A 27,282-nucleotide genomic window follows, 5' to 3' on the forward strand; every position below is an offset into this window, starting at 1 on the left:
TAGTGAGCTAAGGTTGTTGCCAGATCATGCCAGGGCACCCATTTGTAGATGGCTTAAATCACAGTTGCTAGAACGAGGCCTTGAAAAGGATCTTCACTGGCCACTTAGGGCTTCAGGTCAGCAGTGGGCAGGAAGGTCAATCACAGGCCTTCACATCCCAAACGTATTCTATTGAGGTTGATAATAGATACTAGGTACAACAACACCCTGCTTATTTAAATATACTTATTGCCTTCTACCTTGCTACCAATGGAGTCTACTATTGTCTCGATCACAGAATGAGAAAATCAAACTTAAGGTTCCTACTTTATGAATAAGTTATAATTCTGGAAATGTAATTTTTTTTTACATGTCCAGAGAATAGACATAAGCAAATAAACATCAGCTCACCTAAACTGGATTTTCAAATTAGAATCTCAAATAATCCAGACTGTCATGGAGTGAGGGGATAAAAAGAGGGGAAGCACACGCATGCAAGAGAAAAAGTGATAGTGAGAGTAGAGATTTGCTAACAATGCCACTGTTACAGGACAACTTTTTTGGATTGGCTGGGAGAACATTTTGCTTTTCATGAGAACACAATCAGTGCTTCCCAACAAAACCTTGACTCATGAGTTGCTAAATCAAGTGAGATACAGACCAACAGACAATCAAGGCAGCAATCATGCACTTTACGTAAAAGTAACAAGTCAATACAAGTGAGCAGTTCAAAATTAATGAACACTTGCTTTATGAAAAATGGCCTACTTCCACACTGTAGGGATTCTATGATAATTACTGAGCTCTAAAGTGATTCTTTTTGCAATATTTTTAAAGCAATTCCTTTTGTTTTCTTTCTTAGATTCATTCTCTCAGCTTAATGTAAATATTAGAAATAAATTAAATACATCAATGTGCAAGAAACCATGACAGCAATGAATGTAAAACCGTGTCAAACAATTTCTAGTAAGAACGTTGTCTGTTATTGTGTGTTATGCTGATAGCTAAGATGGTTAAGTATGTTTGTTTGCATACACACTAACACCAGGTACGTCTTGATGATCGCATTCGAAGAAAACTGGCCTGTATAAGTCAAACCTGGGGTGAGAGATATGATCCATAACCAGGCGACATATCTCAAACTGCTAACTGCTTATAGCCAACATGATCATTACAAGCTTTACTAATAACACTGAAAATTACCAACTCTGAATTGCTACCATAGTCACTGTCCAACAAATCATTTAAAAACCAAAAGGACTGTGGATACTGTAAATCAGGAACAAAAGCAGAAATTGCTGGAAAAGCTCAACAGGTCTGGCAGCATCTGTGGAGAGAACTAATAGTTAATGTTTCAGGTCCAGTGACCCTCCGAGCTTTTCCAGCAATTTCTGTAATTTGTCCAGCAAGGTGAAACAAGCACAACTCACCAAGAGTAGCTTTGTCATTTCTACCATATACAATTGATACACTAAAAACAAGACAGCATTCCTCCAAGACCAAGGTGTTACACCAACAACACAAATTACATGAGTACACAGTGTCATACACAGGGCAGCATGAAATCCATAAGACAAGCCCAAAACACGCAAGACAGCACAGTAATTCCCGATAAGACAAGACAAAAGGCACAGTGGTGGACAAATTACAGTATAATGATGAATGATCATTGATCAATCATTGTTTTAGCAACGATTCAAAATGTCATTCAAAGAATTGCAGATGGAATAGAGTTTGATCATACACTGTTGAGGAGCATGATGGCTTGCGGGAAAACATCTGTTGCACAGACTGGCTGTGGGAGATCCAATGCTCTGGTATCTTCTGCTAGATGGCAGGAGGGAGAAGAGTTTGAATGAGGGATGTGTGGGGTTATCCACAATGCTGTTAGCCCTTCAGGTGCAGCATGTGGTGTAAAGAGGGAAGAGAGATCCCAATGATCTTCTCAGCTGCCCTTACTACCCGTTGTAGGGTCTTACAATCTAAGATGGAGCAATTCCCGAACCAGGCAATGATGCAGTTGCTCAGGATACTCTCAATGAACCCTCTGTAGAATGTGGTGAGGATGGGGGTGAGAGATGGGCTTTCCTCAACCCTCACAAAGTAGAGATGCTGCTGGACTTTCTTGGCTATGAAGCTGGTGTTGAAGGACCAAGTGCGATTCTCTGCCAAGTAGACACCAAGAAATTTGGTCCTCTTCATGATGTCCATGGGGGAGCCGATGTCCAGCAGAGAGTGGTCGCTGCGTGCCCTCCTGAAGTTAGCAATATCTAATCAAACCAGCGTAACTTTCAGTACTTTGTCTGCTTCAGCCATCTCTACAAACGCCAAGCCTTGTTTTTAAAAACACAAAGGTAACATTGTATTAGATGCCCAATGAACAATCTTGGGAAATTAGGATAAAGGATATGCAGAATTATGCATAAATGTGGAAGGTGCCATGACATATTTAAAATGGTCACACCAAAGCTTTAGCTTAGTGTTGTGCACATACATGAACGCAGAGCTGAATGTGGTATGGCTACTTTACTGGTGAAAATGTGTTGCTGGTGAAAAGTATGGCTATTTTACTGGTGGTCATGCTGCTAACATTAGAGGCACCTTTTCAATGCAATAGACATCTTCAGATTCTACCCACAATTGCACACAGATTACAATATCACAATTATACTGATTACCAGTTAATTACTCAAATTGGCTTGTCACTTGATAGCATGTGCTCTGGTTCTTGCTCAGTTAATTTCATTGAACATTATCCTCTCTCCTACTCTGCTCATTCATGTAACGATTTATTTTGAAATCAATCCTGACCTATCAACTATTTTTCTGATAATTCAACTGTGCCCTCAACGCAGTGGTGGAACCGCTTGGTCTTGGTTTCATCTGTGCTTTTTGATGCAAGTATACAACTCTAATTTATTCCAGTTTTCCAAAGACATCATCTTAATGTCAAAGTAATTCAGTTATCTTATTGACCTCATTATCTTCTCGTCAAATAGAATTTCCACATCTTTATAATAAAATGTTATTATTTTAATGTGAAAGAGAGGTCTTCCTGACATAACATGCTTTTCATTAACAATAATTCACTGTAACGTGATTGATGAATTGGGGACACTGTTTATAAAGTGCGAGCTTTTAAAATGTGTGTTGGCCGTTACGTGATTACAAAGGCAACACTAAGCGCTGTTCAAGAACGCAAGCATCACTTATAAAACAGCTACCGACACTGAATTTAAAAGGATTATATAAATTAATTTATCCAAATTCTTAGTGCAGACAACTGTCTGAAATGCCTGGTATGTGGTCATGACACACTTTTAGCTGCTGCTCTTTGTGATTCTGTATTTTCAATGGACATAGGGAAGCTATGCATCAAATGGGCCAGAAGACAAACAGTTCAAATGTTATTATTCACAGCACACCCCTACCAGGCTAAATAAGACACAACCAGAGTGTTATAGGTCAGACACGTTCATTCATCCCATTGATCCATTCTCTGTACAGAACAATTCAGCTAGACCCACTCCCACATCCTAACCCATAGCTCTGCAAATAGTTCCTCTTCAGGTGTTTTCCAATTCTCTCCTGAAAGCCATAACTGAATTTGCCTCCCCCCCCAACCTCTGCACCTTTTTATGCAATGCATACAACATTGTTATCACACACCATGAAACCTTGACCATATTGTCACTGACATTTTGTCCATTATAATATCAGTAATATGATTCCTTACCCTCCTGCTGATATGAATTTTCTCTATCTACCCCAGACCCCTCATGATCTTGAAAACATTTAATTTCCTCTTAACTTCTCTTCTCCAAGGAGTTTCAAAAATATTTACACACGCAAGATCTCTCTCAAGTTTAATTATACAGTCAACTTGAAAATTTCAGGCATGGAGCTCAGACTTTAAAGCTCAGATTTTAAAGTAAATGATGGGGATGGTTCCAGCTATAGGAAAATTAGAAAACCCAAATTATAGGAGATGATAAGTGTGCAGAACTCAGGGGAAGTTATTAAAATCTCCAGCACAGATAAAATTAGGATAGAGTGCATGGAAAGGGTTAGCAATCAAACTTCAAGCACAATGAACAAACAAATAACAATGAGAAGAGGGACAGTTATTACAGGAATGAAGGTGTTACATCTGAATGAGCTTGTGGCGCAGATCAAAATTGGCAGGTGCGACGTGGAGGGCATCACAGATGTAGCTGCAAGGGGGATCAGGATTGGAAGCTGAATATTCAAGGTTTTACATCCTGTCAAAAAGATACGAGACGGGCAGGGGGTAAGGGTTGCCTTATTACAAGAAATGAAATTAAATCAAAAAGAAAGAAACAAAGTAAGGTCAGGTGGTATAGAATCTGAGTGGGTAGAATTGAGGAACCGCAAAAGGTGAAAATAACATAGCTAGAGTTATCTTGACAATGGTTTGGCCTCCAAACCATAGTCAAGAGCTGGGGCACAAGATGCACCAAGAGACAGAAAAGATGTGTAGGAAAGGCAAAGTTACAGTGATTATGGATTTCAATATGCAGTCAAACTGGGAAAATCAGGTTGGTAGTGGATTGCAAGAAATGAAATTTGTGGAATGCCATTTTGGTGCAGCTTGTGGTGGAACCCACTAGGGAACAGGCAATACTGGATTTAGTATTGTACAAGGCGGCAGAATTGATGAGGGAGCTTATGGGTGATGGAATCCTTAGGAAGCAGTGATTGCAATGATTGAATTTACTCTGCAATTTGAGGGGGAGAAGATAGAATCAGAGGTAACGGTATTACAGCTAAATAAAGACAACAACAGGGGCATTAGGGAGGAGCCGGGTAGAACTGACTGGGAGAGGAGCCTAGCAGGAAAGACAGTGGAATAGCAATGGCAAGAGTTTCCAGGAGTAATTCAGGGGTGACAGCAGAGATTCATCCTGACGAAAAAGCAGCATGGCACAGAGAGAATGAGGCATCCATGACCAACTAGGGAAGTCAGGGATAGTATAAAAGCAAAAGAAAAAGCACAAGCACAATGTGGTGAAGGGCAGTGGGAAACCAGAGGATTGGGAAGCTTAAAGACCAGAGGGCAACTAAAAAAAGAAATGAAGGGGAAGATTTAATGAGGCTAAGCTAGCCATTAATATAAAGGAAGACTGTAAGACTTTAGTTGTATAAAAGGCAAAAGAGAAGCAAAAGTGAACATAGGGCCACTGGAAAATTATGCTGGAGAGATGGTAATGAGAACAAGGAAATGGCTGAGGAACTCTATAATTACTTCGCACAAGTCTTCGTGGTGGACGACACGAATAACATCCCAAAAATTCAAGACAGTGAGTGGGCAGAGCTGACTATGGTGGCCATCACCAAGGAGAAGGTGCTAAAAGAACTGAATGGCCTGAAGGTGAATAAATCATCTGGACCAGATGAACTATACTTTAGAATTCTAAAAGGGAGATAGCTGGACTTAGTGGGAATCTTTCAGGAATCGCTACAATCAGGGAGGGACCCAAAGGACTAGAAAATCACTAGCGTGACATCCCTCTAAAAAGAGGGAAAGGCAAAAGACAGATAATTACAGACCAATTAGCCTAGCCTCAATCGTGAGTAAGATGCTGGAATCCATTGTGAAGGATGAGATTTCTGAATACTTGGTGGTGTACAGTAAAATAGAGCAAAGTCAACATGGATGACCTCCCCTAGATGAAACCATGACAAATCTGCTAGAATTCTTTGAGGAAGTAATGAGCAGGTTAGACCAAGCAGAGGCAACGGATGTTATCTACCTGGACTTCAAGAAGGCATTTGACAAAGTGCCGCACGGAGGCTACTGATTAAGATAAGGGCCCATGATGTCAGAGGCAAGGTGCTAGAACAGAAAGAAGCTGGACTGTCTGGATGAAAGCAGAGGGTGGTGATAAAAGGGTCCCTCTCAGGATGGCAGCCAGTGACAAGTGGCGCTCTGCAAGGCTCAGCACAGGGACTACAGTTTTTCACTTCATACATTAACGATTTAGAAGAAAGAACTGAAGACATTCTCGCAGACGATATGGAGATAGGTAAGGGAACAGGTAGCACTTAGGAGGCAGAGAGGCTGCAGAAGGATTTGGACAGGTTAGGAGAATGGACAAAGGAGTGGCAGGTGGAGTATAACATGGGAAAGTGTGAGGCCATGCACTTTGATAGGAAGAATAGAGGCATGGATTATTTTCTAAATGGGGAGCAAATTCAGAAGTCGGAAGTGCAGAGAGACTTGTGTGTTTTAGTCCAGGATTCTCTCAAGATAAACTTGCAGATTGAGTCAGTAGTTAGGAAGGCAAATGCAATGATGGCATTTATTTTAAGAGGTCATGAACATAAAAGCAGAAATATACTTCTGAGGCTCTTAAAGATTCTGATTAGACAACATTTGGAGTATTGTCTGCAGTTTTGAGCCCCATACCGTAGTAAAGATGTACTGACCCTGGACCGTATTCAGAGGAGGTTTTTGAGAATGGTCCCAGGAACAACAAGCTTAACATTGAGGAACATTTGAGAACTCTGGGTTTACACACAATAGAGTTTAGAAGGATGAGGAGGGAATCTAATTGAAACATACAGAATACTGAATGGCCTAGACAACTTGATGTTGGCAAGATGGTTCTAACGGTAGGAGAGACTAGGACACAAGGACATAGCCTTAGAGTAAAGGGAACACCTTTTAGAAAGGAGACAAGGAGAAACTTCTCGGCCAGACAATAGTGGATCTATGGAATTCATTGCTGCAGAAGGGTGTGGAGGCCATGTCCACACTGAGGTAAATAAGTTCTTGAGTATCAAGGGGATCGAGGGTTATGGGGAGAAAGCAGGAAAATGGGGTTGAGAAACTTATCAGCCGTGAATAAATGGCAGAGCAGACTCAATGGGGGTGAATTGCCTAATTCGGCTCCTATGTCTCGTGGCCTTAAATTTTGAAAAGATACTCAAAATAAGCTATTCACCTTTTTCCAGTTTGACCTCAATACAATTTTCTACAGCTGAGGGGTCAATACTAGCATATGCAAAGGCACGTGAAATGTTCTTTATCTGCTTCTGAGTTCAAGTACCTTTGCCAAGGCAATTAAAAAAAAATACAGATTTAGATATTTCTGAAGCAACCGGCTCAGAAATGTTATTACCTCTGTAGCAGGTAGGACTTGAACTTAGGCCCTAATGCTTCAATATAAGCTTACACCTTTATGTTCAATCAGCTAAGTGAACTAAAGATTGCTGTAGGATAATGCACTACACTAAGAAAAGGGAAACCAATTAAACTTAACTTGCACAAAAGTCAGATTTACTGTTGGAAATTTTCTATCTTGCTGTCATTTCAAGTAGTTGTCAATCCACTGCATTTTCACAGTCTGAAAGCTCCAATTCATTTATTGCTGAAATGAAGCAAAGAAAATCTAACTAAACAATTGCAAATGGAATTTGAAAGCAACCAAGTCCCCCCAAAAATTGTTTTAAAGCAGTTGCAAACTTATTAGTTTTAATATAAAACATAGAACAGTACAGCACAGAACAGGCCCTTCAGCCCACAATGTGCCAACCACTGATCCTCATGTACGCACCCTCAAATTTCTGTGACCATAAGCATGTCCAGGCGTCTCTTAAATGTCCCCAATGACCCTGCCTCCACAACTGCTGCTGGTAACGCATTCCATGCTCTCACAACTCTGTAAAGAACCCGCCTCTGACATCCCCTCTATACTTTCCTCCAACCAGCTTAAAACTATGACCCCTCGTGTTAGTCATTTCTGCCCTGGAAAATAGTCTCTGGCTATCGACTCTATCTATGCCTCTCATTATCTTGTATACCTCAATTAGGTCCCCTCTTCTCCAATGAATAAAATCCAAGCTCAGTCAACCTCTCTTCATAAGATAAGCCCTCCAGTCCAGGCAGCATCCTGGTAAACCTCCTCTGAACCCTCTCCAAAGCATCCACATCTTTCTTATAATAGGGCGACCAGAACTGGACGCAGTATTCCAAGTGCGGTCTAACCAAAATTTGAGAGAGTTGCAACAAGATCTCACGACTCTTAAACTCAATCCCCCTGTTAAATGAAAGCCAAAACACCATACGCTTTCTTAACAACCCTGTCCGCTTGGGTGGCCATTTTAAGGGATCTATGTACCTGCACACCAAGATCCCTCTGTTCCTCCACACTGCCAAGAATCCTATCCTTAATTCTGTATTCGGCTTTCAAATTCTACCTTCCAAAATGCATCACCTCGCATTTATCCAGGTTGAACTCCATCTGCCACCTCTCAGCATCCTGTCAATGTCCCGCTGCAGCCTACAACAGCCCTCTATACGGTCAACGACACCTCCAACCTTTGTGTCGTCTTCAAACTTGTTGACCCATCCTTCAATCCCCTCATCCAAGTCATCAATAAAAATTACAAACAATAGAGGCCCAAGGACAGAGCCCTGTGGAACACCACTCACCACTGACTTCCAGGCAGAATATTTTCCTTCTACTACCACTCGCTGTCTTCTGTTGGCCAGCCAATTCTGTATCCAGACAGCTAATGTTCCCCTGAATCCCATTCCTCCTGACCTTCTGAATGAGCCTACCATGGGGAACCTTATCAAATGGCTTGCTGAAGTTCATATACACCACATCCACAGCTTGACCCTCATCAACTTCTCTAGTCACATCCTCAAAGAACTCATTAAAGATTTGAGAGGCATGACCTGCCCCTCACAAAGCCATGTTGACTGCATTTAATCAAGCCATGCTCTTCCAGGTGGTCATAAATCCTATCCTTCAGAATCCTTTCTAACACCTTGCAGACGACAGACGTGAGACTTACTGGTCTGTAACTGCCGGCGATTTCCCTATTTCCTTTCTTGAAGAGAGGAATTACATTTGCCTCTCTCCAGTCCTCGGGTACAACTCCAGTGGAGAGCGAGGAGGAAAAGATCTTCGCGAGTGGCGAAGCAAATGCATTTCTCGTTTCCCAGAGCAGCAGAGGACAAATCTGGTCCGGGCCTGGCGACTTGTCAATCTTCATGTTTTGACAAAATTTTCAGCACATCAGCTTCCTATAAATCTATCCAGTTCAGCATGCACACCTGCTCTTCAAAAGGTTTCATTCACTACAAAGTTCGTTTCTTTCGTAATGACAGAAGCAAAAAACTCATTTAGGGCTTCCCCTACCTCCCCAGACTCCACACACAAATTCCCTATGCTATCCCTGATCGGCCCTACTCTTTCTTTGACCATTCTCTTATTCCTCACATAAGTGTAAAATGCCTTGGTGTTCTCCATAATCCGTTCTGCCAAGCCTTTCTCGTGCCCCCTCCTGGCTCTCCTCAGACCATTTTTAAACTCCTTCCTCGCCTGCCTGTAATCCTTTAGAGTTGAGCTTGACCCTAGCTTCCTCCACCTTATGTAAGCTACCTTTTTCCTTTTGATGAGAAACTCCACCGCTCGTCATCCAAGGTTCCTTCATCTTACCAGTTCTTGCCTGTCTCAGAGGGACATTTATTCATCACTTGCAACAACTGTTCCTTAAACAGTCTCCACATGTCGATAGTGCCTTTAGCATGGAACAATTGCTCCCAATCCATGCTTCCTAAGTCATGTCTAATTGCATCATAGTTTCCTCTTCCCCAATTAAATATCCTCCCATTTTACCTAATCCTCTCCTTCTCCATAGCTATGTAGTTTTGCATTGAAAGTTGGTCCAGAGGTCTGATTCAAAGACCTGCCTGCAGGTCACTGAGAAATTCTGATATCAGTTGTCATTCTAGATGTGTAATGTGCCTAAAGTACAACTGCTTCAACAGTTAAATGTGTTTATGCTCAGATCATATATTAAAGTTCAAAACATTTACATTGCAGGTGATAAAAGTTCTTTTAATTGGCAATGCTTAAGTGTTATAGTGTAACAAGTTTGCAAAAAGTTGCTAATAGAAACTAGGCCTCACTCAGAAAACAAATAAGCATGTTGCATTCTTCCAGTTTTTCTTATCAGGTTTATATATAGCTTAGGTCTATCTCACTATACTTTAGATCAAGTAAGTGTTCTCATGTCATGTCTTATATATACAGAATTGCTATGTCAAGGCAACTGTAGAGTTTTGGTCATCTGGTTTTTTTAACCTGGCATTAAATGATGGAGCCATGAGAAATAGGTGGCGCCAGCTGTTGGTGGGAATTCAAAGAAACAAAATCTATAAGTCAATTGAATAAGCTGTATGTTGCCTTTACCGAATAAGAAAGGCGGGCTGCATGGTGGCACAGTGGTTAGCACAGCTGCCTTACAGTGCCAGAGACCAGGTTCAATTCCCACCTCAGGCGACTGTATGGAGTCTGCACATTTTCCCAGTGTCTGCGTGGGTTTCCTCTGGGTGCTCCAGTTTCCTCCCACAATCCAAAGACGTGCAGGTCAGGTGAATTAGCCATGCTAAATTACCGTAGTGTTAGGTGAAGGTTGCACTTCGGCAGGTCGGTGTGGACTTGTTGGGCTGAAGGGCCTGTTTCCACACTAAGTAATCTAATCTAATAACTAAGAGTTGAGGATGATTTGTTGACATTAAATTCATGTTCTGCTAGTATCTGGAGATTTGCAACCAAAGTTCAAGGTAGAAGTTTATGCAACATGGTCCCAGTGTCTAATGATTGGCAGCAGAGGTAGCTATAAATAAAATGAACCCAAACCAATGTGGGCCTTCATTCCGGACCAATTATATTGATACTGCTGTAACCTAAACTTACAATCAATTACCTTATAGTTTCTTCCACGGTTCCTTGATTAATTTCAATAAAGACAAAGTTTTATCCTTTACAAGGGATACTAAAATACCAAATGGGAATCTAGAAATGACTCATAACTAACTACTAATACAGCATAGAAAATCACTTCAGAATGGTTTCCCCAACAGAACACTTCCTGCCAAGGTCAGTGAAATTTGAAAAATGAAGATTGAGTTTTCACTTGGTATTCTAATTCTTCTGAGTGTGGCTAGGTCAACCAACTGCTTGAAGAGGAAGCAATGGAGCACATGACGACAAATGGGTTGTTTATGTGCAAAATATCTCTTTTTAAATATTCTTTAACATTCAATAAATTGCACCATTTGTGTAATTTATTGCCCACCTTAACCTAATTTGGAGGCACCGGTGTTGGACTGGGGAGGACGAAATTGAAAATCACAAAAAAAAACAGGTTTAGTCCAAAAATGTATTTGAAAATACAAACATTTAGAGCCCTGCTCCTTCATCAGGAAGGAGTATAGTGGGACAGGATATGCAGGACACAATTTATGACACAAGTCATACAACTGACCTGATATATTCTATAAGTCTTTAATCACTTTGATCAGATTAATATGTAAATCCCAGAATTTCAAGTCACTGCCCCAAGATAACAAGGTTTTATCAATATATAAAAAAAGTGATATCTCCGCTCAAATAATCTCTCACACACTATCTTGCCATCACATACATACTTTCCCTCTAGCATTTTATAAATGACATTTTATAAATTTCCTACTTTGGGACACAGACAGACTCTAACCTCACACATTGAATGCATTGCCTGAGCTGAGATGTCACTTTTTTTCAAATACTGATAAGACCAAGTTATCTCAGGGCAGTGACTTGAAAGAAATTCTGGGATCTACACAATCAAAACCTGCATCCCCATTCGAAGTGATTAAAGATTTAACTAAGATTAAAGACTAGGTTTGTCTAATACATCGTATCAGTTGTATGACACTTTGATCTTTTACTTATAAATTCTACGTATCCTGCCCACTAGTTACCTGACAGAGGAGCAGTGCTCCGAAAGCTTGTATTTTCAAATAAACCTGTTGATCTATTACCTGGCGATTTTCAACTAGATACCGAGGCAGTGGAGAGATAACTTCTTGAACTGCAGCAGCCCATTTGGTGCAAATAAGCAACAATACCACTAGAGATGGAGTTCCATGACTTTAACTTTGTGACATTAAATTTAGGTAGTGAGTAGCTTAGAAAGGAACTTGCAGGTGGTGGTGTTCCCACGTATCTATTGCCATTGTCCTTCTAGATGGTAGCGGTCATGGGCTTGGAACGTGCTAAGTAATGTTGGTGAACCACGACGTCTGATAGACGATACACATTGCTGCTACAAGCATCAGTGATGTAGGAAGTGAATGTTTGCAGATATGGTGCTAATCAAGCAAGCTTCTTTGTCCTGGATGATGTCAAGCTTCTTGATTACGTGGGAACTGCTTCTGTCCAGGAAAATGGAAAGTATTCCATTCCACTCACTTGTGCCTTATCTGCAGTTTTAGCCACACTTTGATGCAAGATGTTCCAGATTTCAACTCGTGTACCCAGAATATTACCTGCATCTTTGGACTATTGAAAAGATACATTATCCTCAAGTCTCCATGCTCTGTTGGAGTGGCTTGAATTGGCTAACACTGGTCTCAGTGATGTTGTGGATTTCTCAAGAAAGCAGAAATGGAACATTCCAATACAGCTACAGCAGCATTTACTGGACAGTGTCAAAAATTGCTTAATCATTAATGTCCATTAAAAAAAAAGGACAAATTCAACCCAGTCAGTAATTGTTCCATTAGTTTCTTGGAAGTTCTTAGAAAGATGTGACTGTGTACTTCAAAATATCAATATTCAATAAATCTATTTTAAATAAAACTGATTCCTTTAGATGTTAAGTTGAAGTTACATTCCAAATTGTCTTCAGAACAAAAAAAAAATCAACATTAAAATGTTAAACCTGTATCATCCATTTTAACTATTCAGCAACATTTAAATGTAGAATTTAGATTCTAATAAAACATGACCAAAACAACATTCTATAACTAAGTCACCCAAACCTGAGCTCTACACTGACCACTGGTTTCTTGCTCTTGCACAATTTGGACTTCCATGTGGTTAAAAACAGATTTTTGTTTTGCATCAGTCTGCTCAGAGATTATATCATTCACCTCTGGAGCAGGTGAGACTTGAACCCAAGCCTCCTGGCCCAGAGGTAGGGACATTGGGCGGCACGGTGGCACAGTGGTTAGCACTGCTGCCTCACAGCGCCAGAGACCCGGGTTCAATTCCCGCCTCAGGCGACTGACTGTGTGGAGTTTGCACGTTCTCCCCGTGTCTGCATGGGTTTCCTCCGGGTGCTCCGGTTTCCTCCCACAGTCCAAAGATGTGCAGGTCAGGTGAATTGGTCATGCTAAATTGCCCGTAGTGTTAGGTAAGGGGTAGATGTAGGGGTATGGGTGGGTTGCGCTTCGGCGGGGCGGTGTGGACTTGTTGGGCCGAAGGGCCTGTTTCCACACTGTAAGTAATCTAATCTAATCTAATCTAATTTCCATTTCACTAGATTATGATCCTTGTGGTGCAAACAATAATGTCACAACAAGACATATGCAACATATTCAAAATAAAAATGAACGCCCATAAACAAGATTAGGTTAGGCAAGGTTTACTCGACTAATACCTGGAACAGGCTGATTGACCCATATGGAAAAATTGCACACCTAGAGTGTAGAAGAGTAACAGTCGACATTACTGACATTAGGTCCTAAAGGATCCTGATAGTGCATATGTGGAAACCTTTCCTTTTGAGAGAGAATACAAGTAGCAGTCACGGTTTCCAAACAAAGTGTCCCCATTTTATACATATAAAGGATAGTGTTTTTCTCGCATGGAGTCATGAGTCTTTGAAACTGTTTCTATCATTTTCTTCTCAAAAAAATGAAAGTGTCCTTGAATTTTCTGGGATTTTTCATTTTAAGGTGAAGCAGATAGATTCTTGATAAGCAATCGGGGGGCTAGCAGGCATGTAGAAAATCAGATAAAATATGATATTTTTTGATGACAGGGTAGGTTCAAATGATCTAAGCCCATTTCGAATTTACTATGTTTATCATATGTTTGTCAGTAACTACTGAATTTAAGCTGCTGCATACAGGAAACCCACATTCCCTGGCAGTCTTGCATTAGTCTATCAATGTACTCACAAAGGTTTTGTACATAAGTTTTACAAAGTTGGACAGCATTCAACATTCTGAAAGCCAACACCTCACGAATAGAACTTGCCAAACCAATAACATTCAGCACCTAGAAGGGCAACAGACAATGGGAATACCTTCAACTACAAAAGTTCTTCCCTAAGCCACACCCAACCCCAGCTTGGAATTATAAAGTGAAGCAGCAGCCATCACTGGTTCGAGAATCTAGAACTCACTTCCTTACAGCATGTGGACGCACCTATATTGCATATGGACAACCACCAGTAGCTAATCAGAATTGGAAAATGTTTGCTTTGCCAATAACACTCAGTGTCCACTTAAAATAATATTACTACTCTAATCTTGCTTAATAAAATTAATTAAATCTCTTCAAAGGTCAGATGAAGGAAATATTATTTCAGGCTGACTGTAGTCTTCTCTAATTTTTCCTGTCCACATAGCATTTCTCCTGAAGTTGAACAGGGCAAAAAGTTGTCAGATTTTAAGCACAAATTAATTTCAAAGGAAGGGAGTTTCCAGAACTTTGAATTAACTTAAAAATAGTGTTAAAAGTGAGCCTTATACACAAAACCAGCCAGGATTTCAGGATGAATCAAAACATCAAGCTACTACCATCAAGTATAATCAAGGGCTATTTGTTTTACTTGGATTATAACATGTGCTCAAATAAGTTCAAGCAGAAACATTTAAAAAAACTTCTCAAAACAGGCTGGCTTTCCAGACAGATCAAATGAATCCAAAGTGGAAACTCCAGGCCAGTTTTTAATGTTATTGGCCAACAAATAAAATGTGGAGACAGAACTTAAAAATCTTTGAAATACAAAATCCAGAAACAACTCCACTGTTCCTCATAGCATTGGAATTAAGCACTCAACACAAGATGAAGAATCATTGTGAAGGTGGTCAGTATTAGCATTTCACACCATTTCCTTTGATGACAGATATCAAGGATGTCTCAGAGTGCAGAATGTTCTCACGGGGGAGAGGGGCCAGCAGGAGGTCATTGGTTCCAATGTGGACAAAGACATTGGAAGGGAAAAGACAGACTCTGAAGGGAGATTACAGAGAGTTAGGTAGAATTTTAAAAAGGAGGTCCTCAAGGGTAGTAATATCTGGATTACTCCCAGTGCTATAAACTAGTGAGGGCAGAAATAGGAGGATAGAGCAGATGAGTGCATGGCTGAGGAGCTGGTGTATGGGGGAAGGATTCATATTTTTGGATCATTGGAATCTCTTTTGGGGTAGAAGTGTTCTGTACAAGAAGGATGGATTGCACCCAAATTGGAAGGGGACTAATATACTGGCAGGGAGATTTGCTAGAACTGCTTGGGAGGATTTAAATTAGTAAAGTGGGGGGATGGGACCCAGGGAGATAGTGAGGCAAGAGATCAATCTAACACAGGTACAGCGGAGAACAAAAGTGAGTCAATCAGTCAGGGCAGGCAGGGACAAGGTAGGACTAATAAATTAAACTGTATTTATTTCAATGCAAGGGGCCTAACAGGGAAGGCAGATGAACTCAGGGCATGGTTAGGAACATGGGATTGGGATATCATAGCAATTACAGAAACATGGCTCAGGGATGGGCAGGACTGGCAGCTGAATGTTCCAGGATACAAATGCTACAGGAAGGATAGAAAGGGAGACAAAAGAGGGAGAGTTGCATTTTTGATAAGGGATAGCATTACAACTGTGCTAAGCGAGGATATTCCTGGAAATACATCCAGGGAAGTTATTTGGGTGGAACTGAGAAATAAGAAAGGGATGATCACCTTATTGGGATTGTACTATAGACCCCCTAATAGTCAGAGGGAGATTGAGAAACAAATTTGTAAGGAGATCTCAGCTATCTGTAAGAATAATAGGGTGGTTATGGTAGGGGATTTTAACTTTCCAAACACCAACTGGGACTGCCATAGTGTTAAAGGTTTAGATGGAGAGGAATTTGTTAAGTGTGTACAAGACAATTTTCTGATTCAGTATGTGGACGTACCTACTAGAGAAGGTGCAAAACTTGAACTACTCTTGGGAAATAAGGCAGGGCAGGTGACTGAGGTGTCAGTGGGGGAGCACTTTGGGGCCAGTGACCATAATTCTATTCGTTTTAAAATAGTGATGGAAAAGGATAGACCAGATCTAAAAGTTGAAGTTCTAAATTGGAGATAGGCCAATTTTGACGGTGTTAGGCAAGAACTTTCAAAAGCTGATCGGAGGCAGATGTTCGCAGGTAAAGGGACGGCTGGAAAATGGGAAGCCTTTAGAAATGAGATAACAAGAATCCAAAAGAAAATATATTCCTGTCAGGGTGAAAGGGAAGGCTGGTAACTATATGGAATGCTGGATGACTAAAGAAATTGAGGGTTTGGTTAAGAAAAAGAAGGAAGCATGTGTCAGGTACAGACGGGATAGATCAAGTGAATCCTTAGAAGAGTATAAAGAAAGTAGGAGTATACTTAAGAGGGAAATCAGGACGGCAAAATGGGGACATGAGATAGCTTCAACAAATAGAATTAAAGAGAATCCAAAGGAGTTTTACAAATATATTAAGGACAAAAGGGTAACTAGGGAGAGAATAGGGCCCCTCAAAGATCAGCAAGGTGGCCTTTGTGTGGAGCCACAGAAAATGGGGGAGATACTAAATGAATATTTTGCATCAGTATTTACTGTGGCAAAGGATATGGAAGATATAGACTGTAGGGAAAGAGATGGTGACATCTTGCAAAATTTCCAGATCACAGAGGAGGAAGTGCTGGATGTCTTGAAACGGTTAAAGGTGGATAAATCCCCAGGACCTGATCAGGTGTACCCAAGAACTCTGTGGGAAGCTCGAGAAGTGATTGCTGGGCCTCTTGCTGCGTTATTTGTATCAGCGATAGTCACAGGGGAGGTGCCGGAAGACTGGAGGCTGGCAAACGTGGTGCCATGGTTTAAGAAGGGTGGTAAGGACAAGTCGGGGAACTATAGACCAGCGAGCCTGACCTCAGTGGTGGGCAAGTTGTTGGAGGGAATCCTAAGGGACAGGATGCACATGTATTTGGAAAGGCAAGGACTGATTCGGGGTAGTCAACATGGCTTTGTGTGTGTGGGAAATCATGTCTCACAAACTTGATTGAGTTTTTTGAAGTAACCAAGATGATTGATGAGGGCAGAGCGGTAGATATGATCTATATGGACTTCAGTAAGGCGTTCGACAAGGTTCCCCATAGGAGACTGATAAGCAAGGTTAGATCTCATGGAATACAGGGAGAACTAGCCATTTGGATACAGAACTGACTGAAAGGTAGAAGACACAGGGTGGTGGTGGAGGGTTGTTTTTCAGACTGGAGGTGGAGTGTCACAAGGATCGGTGCTGGGCCCTCTAATTTTTGTCATTTACATAAATGATTTGGATGCGAACATAACAGGTACAGTTAGTAAGTTTGCAGATTACACCAAAATTGGAGGTGTAGTGGACAGTGAAGAGGGTTACCTCAGATAACAACAGGATCTGGACCAGATGGGCCAATGGGCTGAGAAGTGCAGATGGAGTTTAATTCCGATAAATGCGAGATGCTGCATTTTGGGAAAGCAAATCTTTGCAGGACTTATACACTTAATGGTAAGGTCCTAGGGAGTGTTGCTGAACAAAGAGACCTTCGAGTGCAGGTTCATAGCTCCTTGAAAGTGGAGTCGCAGGTAGATAGGATAGTGAAGGCGGCATTTGGTATGCTTTCCTTTACTGGTCAAAGTATCAAGTACAGGAGTTGGGAGGTCATGTTGTGGCTGTACAGGACGTTGGTTAGGCCACTGTTGGAATATTGCGTGCAATTCTGGTCTCCTTCCTATCGGAAAGATGTTGTGAAACTTGAAAGGGTTCAGAAAAGATTTACAAGGATGTTGCCAGGGTTGGAGGATTTGAGCTACAGGGAGAGGCTGAATAGGCTGGCACTGTTTTCCCTGGCACGGAAGCTGAGGGGTGACCTTATAGAGGTTTACAAAGTTATGAGGGGGATGGATAGGATAAATAGACAAAGTCTTTTCCCTGGGTCGGGGAGTCCAGAACTAGAGGGCATAGGTTTAGGGTGAGAGGGGAAAGACATAAGAGAGACCTTAGGGGCAACTCTTTCATGCAGAGGGTGGTACGTGTATGGAATGAGCTGCCAGAGGAAGCGGCGGAAGCTGGTACAATTGCAACATTTGAGAGGCATTTGGATGGGTATATGAATAGGAAGGGTTTGGAGGGATATGGGCCAGGTGCTGACAGGTGGGATTAAATTGGATTGGGATATCTCGTCGGAATGGACAGGTTGGATCGAAGGGTCTGTTTCCATGCTGTACATCTCTATGACTCTAAGTGCAACAGGATTACAAAAAAAAAGAGTGTTATTGGAATCAATGGAATTCAATTTTTATCATTTCCTTAGCAATGATCTTTTTAGATACATGTTAGATTCTGCAGTTTGTTTCTACTTCCCTCAATAATGTGCAATGTTTTTGCAGAAATCAAATCTGCACTTTAATCTTTTTCGGCTTTGTTTTTAAACCAGCAGCAATTTATTACCAAAGTTTTTAAAACGTTCCATGTTAGTCTCATTCAATATTTTTCAATCACATTTGTCATTGCAATGGCAGAACACATTGTCATAAAGCCAACAGATCACCGAAAATCTAACAAACATATCGTAGGGGAAACAGAACACCATGTTCAATCTAAACAGGTACAGTATGTGAAATGAATTTGGTGCACAATTTTTTAAAAATATACCTGCTGTATTGTTTTGGAATCCTTCTGTGAATTTTCCCTTGGTGGGATTTTCCCAAATAGCTTCCAGCCAGGAGCACTGAAAGCAGAAGGAATAGGTTCCTTTGCTCGCTTGCTAAAGAAATTCCTAAGAAACAAGAGTAATGAAACACTGATCAGAGATTACACTTGCTTTGCAAAATTACCAGTGATTTCAGATCTTTTCTATATTAACAAAAACAAGACAAAAATCAAACTGTTTCAACATTTTAATATCAGAGCTTTTGTATCCTACAAGTCATAAATAATGGAGCTCCATTCATATAGCCTTTGACACCACCATCGGCATTGTATAAAAACACATGTAATGTCACTTAATGGTTTAAATCATACAATTAAGTAAACATGAAAACTGTCACACCTCTGACAACTGCAGTAGTGGTCACAGAACAGGAAAACGCAAACTAATAGTTCAAATCAAAGACAGTGTCACTTGGATATAGATCAATTAACACACAGCCAAAGAGCAGTAACTTGGGACAGCCAGTGTCAATGAAGTACAAATTCAAATGTATTTGCATGTGAATTTGAAAGTACATTACTTTTCTGATCAGGATTAAAACTTACAGTTGACTAAGAAAAAGTCTACAGAAAAAGAATAAATGTTATCTTAGCAACTACAGACCTTACATGGGTGGAGACCTACAGAGTTCATGAGAAGTTCCAATATTTTCAATGCAGCTACAGTAACGGAGCATATTTTGAGTTCACTATTGTACATGTTTAAAATTACTAGACTTTAACAATGTTAACACTGTGATTGTATTCAATTCTAATGTACTCTGCCTTCATTTAAGCATCAGGCCCGCAAACCTTCTTGCACAAGGTGAAGCCTTCTTACTTTTAATGCTAATGTTTATCATTTAAAAGTTGTAAGATTTTGTTTTATGCATGGATTTGGCTTAATCATGATGTTTTAAAATTGCATTTCTCAACTCTTCATGAAGTCGTGCCATCAACACAGTCTAGACACAAATATAAACTTCAATTCAACAAACTGCCATTATATAATCGATTCATTCTAGGCACCTCATCACCTTCACAACAGGACAAAGCTGGAATAAAACAAGTATGCCAAGTAACCATGCCACTCTAATTTCTATGCCTCATTTAATTGGATTATAGGTCATCCCTTCGGTTGTTATTCAGCTATTGACACTTTACTCATACCATCTAACACCAGAGGTCACCCGCAGAGAATTATGTGACATTCCACTCACACCATTTGTATGATCTTTTCATCTCTGCCCATAAATTGTGTTGTGTGCTTCTCTCACTTCACCCGATGAAGGGCCAACGTTTCAAAAACTTGTGATTTTGAATAAACCTATTGGACTATAACCTGGTGTCGTGGGATTTCTGACTTTGTCCACGCCAGTCCAACATCATGACTCACAGATAATACAGATTGCACACACTGCCAGCTATTGAACAATGACAGCCACACCACCTAAGCACATTGCACAACACTCACTGGCATCCGGCTGACACACACCCTCAATTCGTCAGTATTCACACTAGAAAAAGACAATGTGGTCGAGGAGAATACAGAGATACAGGCTTCCAGACTAGACGGGATTGAGGTTCACAAGGAGGTGGTGTTAGAAATTCTGGAAGTTGTGAAAATAGATAAATCCCACGGGCTAGATGGGATTTATCTCTGGGAAGCACGGTGGCACAGTGGTTAGCACTGCTGCCTCACAGCACCAGAGACCCAGGTTCAATTCCTGCCTCAGGCGACTCTCTGTGTGGAGTTTGCACATTCTCCCCGTGTCTGCGTGGGTTTCCTCCGGGTGCTCCGGTTTCCTCCCACAGTCCAAAGATGTGCAGGTCAGGTGAATCGGCCATGCTAAATTGCCCGTAGTGTTAGGTAAGGGGTAGATGTAGGGGTATGGGTGGGTTGCGCTTCGGCGGGGCGGTGTGGACTTGTTGGGCCGAAGGGCCTGTTTCCACACTAAGTAATCTAATCTAATCTAAAAAAAAAAGAAGCCAGGGAGGAGATTGTTGAGCCTTTGGCTTTGATTTTGCCTAGTCTACAGGAAAAGCGCCAGAAGAATGCAGGTTGGCAAATGTTGCCCTCTTGTTCAAGAGGGGGAGTAGGGACAACCCTGGTAATTATAGGTACTTGGAGTATTGTGCACAGTTCTGGTCACCACATTAAAAGGAAGGATGTGGAAGCTTTGGAAAGGGTGCAGAGGAGATTTACTAGGACATTGCCTGGTATAGAGGGAAGGTCTTATGTGGAAAAGCTGAGGCACGAGAGGTTGTTTTCATTAGAGAGAAAATAGACTTAATTGAGATAGAAGATAATCAGATACTTAGATAGGGTGGACAGAGAGAGCCTTTTTCCTTGGATAGTGATGGCTAGCACAAGGGGACATAGAGGTAGTTTCTTCACTGAGTAGTAGGGGCATGGAACGTCCTGCCTGCATCAATCGCAGACTCACCAACTTTAAGGGTATTTAAATGGTCATTGTAGAAACATATGGATGAAAATGGAAGTGTAGCCTAGATGGGTTTCAGATTGGCTCCACAGTCAGCACAACATCAGGGGCTGAAAGGCCTGTACTGCGCTGTGATGTTATATGTTCTATATGTAACTCAACTCCAAAAATAATGACAAAAACTGCAGTTATCAAACTTGGTTGTTTAGTTAATTTAACATTTGAATGCAGACTGTTCCAGTTTTGCAACAACGTTCTCAAAACTACGAGGTAAAATGTCCCACTGTCAACTTTTATTATTCATTTTTAGTTGTGAACTTGCATATAGCCCATTTCCCAAATGTCCTTGAGACATTGGTGGTGAGCCATATTCTTGAACCAGTGCAGTCCATATAATGTAAATAATCAAACAACTGTAAGGAACAGTTTCAGGATTTTAATCCAGTAACATTTCCCAAACACGGTGAAGAGTGAAACAAGGTGAAGCTCAGCACCTCTACTCCCTTTTTGGTCATTCTATTCTACTATCCCAGGATAGTCTCTGTTATAGCCCAGGTAGCAGTGTGGCCAAATGTCGATCCTCCATCACTGCACTTAGTAGAAACTGACAAATAGTAACACATCAATAGCTATTAAGTGTGAATTGCAACCAAAACAAAAAGCAAAAGCTTGTTATAGACTAAATTATATGATAACTAATGGAGAGAATCAAATATTTGTATTGGTTTCGTTTAGCAATAGGAAAACCTTTCAGTTCCATAAAAACATCTCATATACTCTTTAATCTCAAAATTAGAGAAACCACAAATTACTCTGCAGAACCTCACCCAGTATTTAAACATTCACTTTCAGAACAGAACTTGCACATACTAATTTCCAATTCCCTTTTCTCACCAAAGTCCATTAATGTGTTGTCTCAATCCTTCGTCAAATTCCACGTTCAAATCCTTTCAAAGTTATCACCCTGCCCTAGTTCCAAAACTACTTGTATGAAAATACACTGCAACTCAAGTTCATGCAGCTCTCCTCAGGCCCAGAGTTTGATGATTTTAATGTAGTTAACCACACTCCCTTCCTCCAAGGCCTCAGCATATTTGTACTGGAACTTGGAGCAGAACTTGCCTAGTTATAATTCTAATTATATTCTACATAATCATTGCAAGATGATCAAAACATTGTCTTCTTCTCCTCATCCTTAACTGCAAACCCTGTTGACATCCTATTTTACTAATTTATCTATTGCCCCAGGTGACATCATCCTTCTCATGATTGCACCGCTCTTGCCAGGACAACCTGTCCAACATCCAAAACTGTATGAGCAGAAATTTCCTCCAATTACTTAACACAATCTTCCACAAACAGCACTATCTATATCCATTGATCTCCCTGGCAATAGTCGAAGGCTAAACCTAAATTCTTGTAACCTTGGGAGTCATAAAATTTTCTCAGCATGGCTGGATCTATGCTATCAAATTGATTGTTTATTCATGCTTCTACCTCTAAGATCAGTCTTCCCTTTCTCAGCTCACATCAATACCTTTGTTAGCTTCAGACTTGACTTTTCCATCCAAATTCTCTCCCCGTAAGCTTGACGTCATTCAAAACTTGCTCATGCCAATTTGATCACTTATCACTTCCATGCTCAATGACTTACATGAGCGCCCAATCAGGCAACTCTTCAATGTTAAAAATTTGATACTTATTTCAAGCATCTCCACTGCCTCGTCCTTACCCAGTTCTGTATAATGCCCTCCAGTTCCAGAGTCTTGGTGCTACATGTACTTAACTAAATCTGATCTTAAGCATGTCCAGTTTTAATTCCATGCCTTCAGCTGTCAAAGCACTAAGCTGTGCAAACCCCTCCCTAACCTTCTTGGCTTTCCATTTTTAAAATCTTAAACCTTACTTTTTGACCAGGTTTTTCATCCAATGTATTTGTCGAAATATCATAACATCAGATTGTTTTATAATGCTCATGAAGTACTTTGCGATGTTTTATGTTAAAGACTCGACATGAATACAAGTTGCAATCACTTTAAATTCAATGTGTGGCAAATTTGACTAAAATACTAGCACATTATCTAAATGTGAGGGGTTGCAAAACTTAGAGATGCAGAAAGATGTGGGTGTGCATGTTTGTATGCAGGTATAGTAAGTGATCAGGAAAGCTAACTGAATGCTCTGCCTTAATGCAGGAGGAATTGAATGCAAGAGAAGGGAGATTTTCCATTAATTAAAAAGAGCATTGGTAAGACCATATCTGGAGTCCTGTGTCCAATACTTACTGAATGTGGAATGAGCAAACCGCCTTATGAGGAAAGGCTAGGCCAGTACCCCCTTGGTTTAGGAGAATCTAAAGCAACATAATTTACACAAAACTGAGAGGACTTGACCAGATGGAAATGGGGGGGGGGAGGAGAAGGAGAGGAGCTGTCACAGTCTAGACTAAGACAATAAGACGTCATCCATTTAAGACAGAGACAATGTAAAAAATAAATTCTGAGTATCTTTGGAATTGCCTTTCTCAAAGGGCAGGAAATTGAATCTTTCAGCATTTTTAAGGCAAAGATAGATAGATAATTGATAACCAAGAGGATGAAAGATTTTAGGGGGTATGCAGGAATGAAGAGATTAAGCTGAAAATCACATCAGCCACAATCGTAAAGAAAGGCAGAGTTAGCTCAAAAGGCCAAGTTGCCTACTCTAGCTCACATGTTCGTAGACCAGTTAATTTCCAGCATGAAGTCTTTACCAGTATAACTGCAGGCATTTACTGATTGCCAAAACTAATTTTCAACAGGTGGAAAACACTTCTATTTTGCAAAGCTGTATTTTCTGACTGCATGGGATTAACAAAAACAATCTGCAGCAATATGGTCCTTTCCTACTCGTGCTTAGAACTAAACACACTATCTTTCTTTCCACAAAGTAGAGTTGTTTGTTACATTTGAAGACATTTTGAAGTAAGCAACTGGGACCCAGACTTTTGTCAAGAACTGAATTTGTAAATTCAGCTTTCAGTACAGTATATAATTTGATTTTATTGCTCCAGTATTCATGTCCATGTTTTCATCTGTCAAGGCACCAAAACTTCAGATTACCCTCTCCAAACCTCCCACCTCTTGTCAGATGCCTGAAGTCTCCTTCAAATGTTTTTGTTAATCTGAACTATCTTCTTATAGATTGGTGTTAAACTTTACTTAATATACTTGTGAAACACTTTAGGATGTCTTATTACATTAAATAAGCTATGTAAATTAAACTGATTATAGTGTCAAAGTCATAGGGTTGTACAGCATGGAAACAGACCCTTCAGCCAATTTGCCCATGCCCACCAGATATCCTAAATTAATCTAATCCCATTTTGTCAGCATTTGGCCTACATCTGTCCAAATCCTTCCTATTCATATACCCATCCAGATGCCTTTTAAATGTTGTAATTGTATAGCCTTCACCACTTCCTCTGGCAGCTTATTCCATACACACACCACCGTCTGCATGAAAATGTTAGCTATTTGGGCCCTTTTATATCTTTTCCCTCATCTTAAACCTTTGCCCATCCAATTAAGGTCCCTTTGAGGTGACCTTCTTCACTATTCACATTCAAATTATTTACATAAATGATAAAAAGCAGTGGACCCAACACCAATCCTTGCAGCACACTCTTAGAGACAGGCCTAGAGTACAAAAAACCAATACGTTCCATCTCTTACCTTCAAGCTAATTTTTAATTCAAATGGTTAGTTGTGCCTGGATTCCACGTGATCTACCCTTGCTAACCAGTTCTACCATGTAGAATACCTTAACATCCATACAGACATGATCCACTACTCTCTTCAATCTTATCAATTCTCCAAAAAAAAACCCTCAAATCAGGTTAGTGAGACATGAATGCCCACATAAAGCAGTGTTGACTATCCCTAATCATGCCTTGCCTTTCCAAATACATGTAGATCCTGTCCCTCAATTCCCCTCCAACTTACCCACCACTGACATCAGGTTCATAGGTCTATACTTCCCCAGTTTTTCCTTCCACTTTGCTTAAATACTGACAGGAACATTAGCCAGTCTCCCAGCACCTCATCCATGGCTATCGATGATACAAGTATCTCAGCGAGAGGCCCAGTAATCACTACCCTAGCTTCCCACAAAGTTCTGGGATACACTTAATAAGGTATTGGGGATTTATCCACCTTTATGCACCATCACCTCTGTAATATGGACACTTCTCAAATATCACTATTTCTCCAAGCTCTCTAGCTCTACTTCCTTCTCCACAGTAAATACTGATGCTAAATACTCATTTAGTATCTCACCCATCGCCCGTGGTTCCACACTTAAGATGGCCTTATTGACCTTTAAAGGGGGCTTATTCCCTCCCTCATCACTCTTCCACTCCTAATGCATTTGTATCATCTCCCTATGTTCTCCTTAACCAGATTTGCCGAAGTTCTCATGTCTCCTTTTTGCCCTTCTTTGTTAAATCAGAAAGAGGAACATTCACATTAAATAAATAGTAGGTGTAAATAAATAGTACTTGAGGGTCAAAGTGAGCACATAATTGCAACTTACTCGTTCTGAAGGATATTTTAAAAAAGGTTTCAAGATCCAGATAGCATACTGGCCCAATTTTTCATCTTTAGAATCTTATTTAGATCATCTCAGGCAATTGGGTTCAAGTTCTCTTTGGTAGAAATCTCATTCATATAAAATTCAAACGTCAAGATAATTTTATTTTAAATGGGTAATTTTTTGAGGGACTAATAATTGTGCTTGATTTGGGCCTAAATGATTGCTGCAATGGAATAAAGTAGAATTCAACACTAAAAAAAGCTCATTCCTGCTAATATATTCATTTCAATATTACAAACTGTACGTGATACGTTCCACCTAACAAAACAAATAAAGCATGAATTAACAACAAGACTTCACTTGATATCCTTCAGTATCACTCAAAACAACTGGAATCTCATATTTGTCAGAATAGCCTTCTTGAATATCATTGCTGGGGCCTTCCTTACTTTAGTCATCATGTTGGTTTTATTGACAGCTTCGATATCACCACTCCACAAGGAATTAACCAGAGTTCTGATGAGTGCAACTGACATGCCACATTTTGGAAATGTTGTTTTTGTAATGTCAGGATCAAATTCATTTCATGTTTCTATGACTCATTGATAAAGTTGTTTGTGAGGATGTTCGTACTTCTGCCAAGCGACTTCTTTTGCATCTTCCAACATTTAGTTATTCCACATTTTTCAGATATTGTCCTGAGAAGTTCATGTACACACCTCCAAGGGCTAAATAATATTCATAAAATCACCAGGCAGAAATGCCAATTCAGTGTTAGCTGATCTTACATCACAAACTACATTTTGACAAGTTGGGATTCAAACGTGCTCCAGACAAGCAAATCTTTTTCCATGTAGAACTTAGCATGGTTTCAAACTTTGAGGCATTTCTTGAAACTGCCTTTATTCACCCAACCTCTCGTGAATATGGATGACAACACTTTTCTGAAATTCCTTGTTGGGAAAGCTGTGCGCTTAAATACTACAATTAGCTTTAATTTTGTGCATTTGCCAAACTTCACACAATTATTGCTAAACACAGGTGGAGGGACAGGTAGTGTTGAGGAAACGAAGACTGAAGGAGGACTTAAATAGTACCAGAAAGTGGGCAAAGTAGTGGCACATGGAATTCAATATTGGCAAGTGTGACGTTATGCATTTTGTGGGAAGAATAGAGATGTAGATTATTTTCTAAAGGGGGAAGACAGACTTTGGGAACCTGAACCACAAAAGGATTTAAAAATTCTTGTTCAGGATTTTCTTACTTACTGTACTAACTACTGGATTGCAATTAATAATCACAGTTTGATTCCTGAAAAACTATTGATTTTTAAACATATGTAGGTTCAGTTAGAGAAATTAAGGCAGCAAATGCAATGCATTAATTTCATGAGGGCTAGAATACAAGAGCAGGGATGCACTGTTGTACAAAGCTCTAGTCAGACTGCATATGAAATATCGAGAGCAGGTTATTGCCCCAATTTAAAGCAAGGATGTGTTGGTGTT

The 27,282-nt window shown here is 40.3% G+C and overlaps 1 protein-coding gene across 2 annotated transcripts in view; it reads right to left on the minus strand.

Moving 5' to 3' along the window:
• tbc1d12b (TBC1 domain family, member 12b) overlaps positions 1-27,282 on the minus strand; it is a 90,330-nt gene that overhangs the window by 34,475 nt on the left and 28,573 nt on the right. For both annotated transcript variants that reach the window (XM_072557768.1, XM_072557769.1), the window contains exon 2: positions 18,726-18,849. In XM_072557768.1, coding sequence (XP_072413869.1) covers positions 18,726-18,849 — 124 coding nt within the window. The remainder of the gene's footprint in view (positions 1-18,725; positions 18,850-27,282) is intronic.

This window comes from Chiloscyllium punctatum, chromosome 38 (assembly GCF_047496795.1).
Source record: "Chiloscyllium punctatum isolate Juve2018m chromosome 38, sChiPun1.3, whole genome shotgun sequence".
In the NCBI taxonomy this organism is placed as follows: Eukaryota; Metazoa; Chordata; class Chondrichthyes; order Orectolobiformes; family Hemiscylliidae; genus Chiloscyllium; species Chiloscyllium punctatum.